The sequence below is a fragment of the Penaeus vannamei genome, chromosome 42, assembly GCF_042767895.1.
Source record: "Penaeus vannamei isolate JL-2024 chromosome 42, ASM4276789v1, whole genome shotgun sequence".
NCBI lineage: Eukaryota > Metazoa > Arthropoda > Malacostraca > Decapoda > Penaeidae > Penaeus > Penaeus vannamei.
This window is the reverse complement of record NC_091590.1, coordinates 10,698,841-10,703,840: the sequence shown is the minus strand read 5'-3', so window position 1 is coordinate 10,703,840 and position 5,000 is coordinate 10,698,841. Positions and strand designations below refer to the sequence as shown.

The 5,000-nt window shown below is 43.1% G+C and overlaps 1 protein-coding gene across 1 annotated transcript in view; it reads right to left on the bottom strand.

Annotated features, from left to right (window-relative positions):
• Positions 1–2,358: 2,358 nt before the first annotated feature.
• The window catches only part of Ten-a (tenascin accessory), a gene marked incomplete in the record, with an annotated part of 214,869 nt that continues 212,227 nt past the window's right edge, over positions 2,359–5,000 (bottom strand). Inside the window, 2 exon segments of the mRNA XM_070118654.1 lie at positions 2,359–4,239; positions 4,812–5,000. The exon segment at positions 4,812–5,000 is cut by the window's right edge and continues 39 nt beyond it. Coding sequence (XP_069974755.1) covers positions 3,964–4,239; positions 4,812–5,000 — 465 coding nt within the window.

Here is a 5,000-nt window from a genome sequence, read left to right as displayed (position 1 = left end):
GTTTTTATTTAAGGACTGCAACTATATTATATATAAGTATATATATATAACCCCTAGTCGGTCGGTGAATCAACAATCAGGATTCTTTCTAAAAAGGAGGATTTCATATCGGAGTCATAAAAAGATATGATTTCAGGTGTTAAAAGGTAGGTTCACTGGATCGAAAGTCCTTTCTATTCCTACGTGAATGGTTAGCTCATATACTGGTCTAAATCCAACAGCATTTGCTTATACTTAATATGCACTTACAGGTTATTTTTTCCCCGTGTAAGTTCTCAAAGAAAGAAGCTGTCCTGTTTGTCACGGTACTATCTCGAGAGGAGGAACCTGCTCGCACAAGTTTCCGGTTTCAAGTCATGGTTCACTGTCATTTTACGCGTCATACATACATACATGTATACGTGTACGTGTAAGTGTACGTGTGTGTGTGTGTGTGTGTGTGTGTGTGTGTGTGTGTGTGTGTGTGTGTGTGTGTGTGTGTGTGTGTGTGTGTGTGTGTGTGTGTGTGTGTGTGTGTGTGTGTGTGTGTGTGTGTGTGTGTGTGTGTGTGTGTGTGTGTGTGTATGTGTGTGTGAAAGAATGAATGTATGCAGGTATGTATGTATGTATGTATCCATGCATGCATGCATGCAGGTATGTACGTACGTATGGACATACGTATGTATGTATATAAGCACATGGATGTGCAATATGTATATGAAAATTTACAAATATGTATGAACATATACATACATACACGCACATACAAGTCCACACGCGAACACGGGAAACGGACTTCACTTCGGGGACGTCGCCGCCTCGCCACACTGCGGTCTTAAGTAAAAATATTTTATTGTCATGAGCGACAATACCGTTATTCTGGAACTCGGAACATCATACAAAATCTAGTATAATAAGTTCCAAGGAGCACTTTCTTTTCGTGCAAGGCAAGAGGGAGGGGAGGAGGGAGGGAGGGGCACGAAGAGAGAAAGAGGGGAGAGAGAGGGGATGGGATAGAGAAGGAAGGGGAGAGGAAGGAGTAAAAATAAAGATAGGTCTCAAGAAAGGAGAGAAGGAGAAGGGTCGATGTAAAGGGTGGAGGAGGGAAAGGGTGATGGAGATGGAGAGAGAGAGAGAGGGAGAGAAAAGGGAGAGACAGAGAAGGAGAGAGGATCAAAGTGGGAGAAAACAAGATAAGAAGAGATTCAGGGAAGAAGGGAAGGAGAAGAAGAAGAGAAAAGAGAGTTAGAGAGAAGAAAAAAAACATAGAATAGAAGAGGAGAAGGGAAGAGATTATGTTAATTTACACAATATTTACAAAGAGGTGTTCAAGAAGTTATAAAAAATATGTTAAATTAATAGCACCTTGTGCCACATACTCGTGATTCTAACCCTTTTATCGAACATCGGGAATCAGCTGGGCGATTTTTAAATTTCTTTACTCAAAAATCCCCGCCCACAGAGCCAGAATTGATACAATCATATCAACGAATAAGGCATAAATTATATGTATTTTATAATGTCGAAAGTACCTAATAGCGTAGAAGGTATTGTAAAGAAAAATAATTTATTCCAAGACCTGGTATTTTCTTTTTTTTTTCTCTTTTTCTTTAATCTGGATTTTTTTTGGATTCCACATTTCATTTTTCATTTTCTTTTTTTCTTTTTTTTTCTTTGAGACGGACGATTCTTATTCATGAACTAAAAAAGCATAATCTATTTCATATCAGATTCATAGATTAAATAACAAACACATAAGAATAAATAAAACAAATAAATAACTAAAAAAAAATTCTCGTTTTCTTTTCCAAAACCAAGTCGACAATTTCCTCAAAAAAAAAAAAAAAAAAAATCCTTTTCTTCCCATCCAGACACCAGCTGCTTAAATAAAAGATATCACGTAAGACCAGTCTCTCTTGCCTCCTGTTTCCTCTTACGCATCTTTCTCTCACAATAAAGAGGTACAGATGGTGTAGACGCTAGGCAGAAGTACCGCCCGTCACTAGAGAAAGTACCGGCTAGTCACCTGACGGGAATTTGCCGGTTGAAACTTGCTAGTATTCTGGGATCCTACTAGTTTCTGCGAACGATTTACATATACACACATTTACATACATACTTGTGTGTATTTTGTATATGTACATATACATATATATATATATATATATATATATATATATATATATATATATATATGCACACAAACACACACACATACATATACACACATAATTACGTGCTTACAGCACACCGTACATACATTTATATGCATACATAAATATATACATTTATATGCATGCATAATTACATGTAAACATACAAATACATCGATTTCCGTGTGTGTATGTGTGTGTGTGTGTGTGTGTGTGTGTGTGTGTGTGTGTGTGTGTGTGTGTGTGTGTGTGTGTGTGTGTGTGTGTGTGTGTGTGTGTGTGTGTGTGTGTGTGTGTGTGTGTGTGTGTGTGTATTTTAACGCGCGTTCGCGCATGCGCATCTACCTGCATTCATATGCATTTGCAAATTAGTGTCTGCATGTATGCACATATGTGTGTGCGTATGTATATATGTACGTATGCATGTATACATATAAGTTTATGTGTGTGTATGTATCTGCTCGTGTGTATATATGTACGTACATTCATGTATGTACATGAGTACTACTGTGAAAAGCTCTTTGATATCTCCTTCTCTACGGTGAGGGTTGACATGGGGCCTCCTGCCGCTCGGGCGAGGATGTGCACTGGAATCACTCTCCTAAATACTAGTAATTCGTTTAGCAAATCTTGCAACACTCAGTGCGTGAAATGCAACATGGATATACCGTACAAGTCTTTTTTTTTCTTCTTTAATGTGCGATAACTAGCACATCAAGAGCCGGCACACAAGCCATAAGTAATGTACCAACACTGGCTGACCCCTGTGGCACTCCCAATGCCAGACGCACTTGCAAACAACTTACAAACCACTGTAGTGCAGATAATTTGCAACCACTGCACGTGCACTACATCTTGCACTGGCACCTTCCCGGTCCAGAGACAGCATGTACTGGTCCTTTCCTGATGTACTGCACGCACTCTGTACATGTGCTTATCATGTACACAAACACGACGATCACTGGTAAATGCAGACATTAAAAAATCAAAGTGGCGGTGACTCTATCACACGGACTCGTGAATTATCACATATAAATATCTTCTTACACTTTATCCATCTATCTATTTATTTACCTTTTCTCTTAAATACCATTTCGTTGTTCTGACCTTCCGCTTCCGTTCAAGCAAAGCGACCTATGTATTGTCCTTTTCTTGTGCAAAGTACAGTATCGCAGTGCCCAGAAAGGTGCGCATTTCAAGAGGTACTTAATTACCGAGCGCCCTCATGCCCTCAGAACGCCATTTAGGTTTATCATCAACTGCCGTAAAATAATGCCACTTTCGATACACGGAATGTTAGACTTTGCCTATTCCACTCGCCCATGGATCTCGATTTCTCCTTTCGTCGACGCGAAAAAATTCCTCGTTTAATATTTACAAATCACACGACATGTCATGTACACAAACACACCTGGAGAGCTCTAGTCGAAAGAGTCCATCAAGCTAAGAGAAAAGAGAGATCGCTTTAATATACTGACAAAAAGTTTCAAATGCATTTCTTTCAATCTCTTAGGCCGAAGAAAAAAAAACAAGAAGAAATGTAATCCAGGCAAAAATCTCCTCTTAAAAAATCCATCGCCGGCAACCACAGCGTCGCCAGGAGCCGCCTGCCGGGGCCTCCTCTTCCTCTTCTTCAAGAGTCGAAGAAACTAGGACGAAATGAGCGGTAAAGTTCGCGTGGCACGGGCTCCCTCCCTCTTCTCCTCTCCCGTCTCTCCCTCCGTCTCTCTCCCTCCCTTTCTCTCGCTGGCCCCCGCGCGGCGCCCATCGCGGCAAGGGGGGGAGGGAGCAGGGGGAAGGGGAGGGGCGCGGAGGGAGAGCCCCACGTGGTCTAGCAGAGCCCGCGCCACCACTTGCGGCAGCGGTGGGAGCGGCGCGTCTTCGAGTTCCGTCTGGTCCGCTTCGTGTTCCTGAAGAAGCGGACGTTGGTCGGGTCGTCGAGCAGGGCCGGATACTCCTCGGGCGGGTACAGGTATTTGGCGGTGTAGCTGCTGACGGAGCCGCGGGACAGGAGCTCCTCCGTCTCGCTCGACGACCACTCCACGGAGCCGGGGAGGCCGGACGACAGCCGCTCTCGCTCCTCCGACCACGCGCGCCGGATCGCCACCTGGGGGGCCGAGGGGGTTAGAACATGGGGGGAAAGGGGGGGGCTACTAACGAGCCTCTCTTATAGGAATGAAAGGGAATAGACGGTTATCAGCTAGTATATATCACCAATGGCATGAAATACTATTATGTACACTTATCTTATTATAATAAGATACACCCTTCACTATTCAGCATAACCATGTCTACAGTAGACCACCACAACTAATTATCATTAATGCTACTATTCCAAATATACTAATACTAAACCTTTACTAATACTATAACTGTTACTATCATTATGTCTCTCATTACTATTTCTACTACTCCGACTACCACTACCACTACTACTGCTACTGCTGCTATTACTACAAGTATTACTACTACTACCCCACTATCACCACCACTACTACTACTTCCGCTATTACTACAAGTACTACTCCTGCTACCCCTACCACCACCACTACTACTACTACTACTGCTGCTATTACTAAAATTACTACTACGACTACCCCACTACCGCAACTATTACTGCTACCACTGCTACTATTACTACAATTACTGCTACAACCCCACCACCCCCACCAGCCTCACCTTCTTGGCGTGCTTGAGCAACCTCTTCTTCTCCTGGACGACGGTGGTGCCATAGCGGATGTGGACGACGGCCCAAGCGCTGTGCAACTTCACGTCGACGAAGTTGTCGTTCTTCTCCTCGTCAGCCTGGAGGGGCGCGGAGGCCGAGGGTTCGTGGACCGTGATGTTCACTTCGCCCCCGAGTCGGTT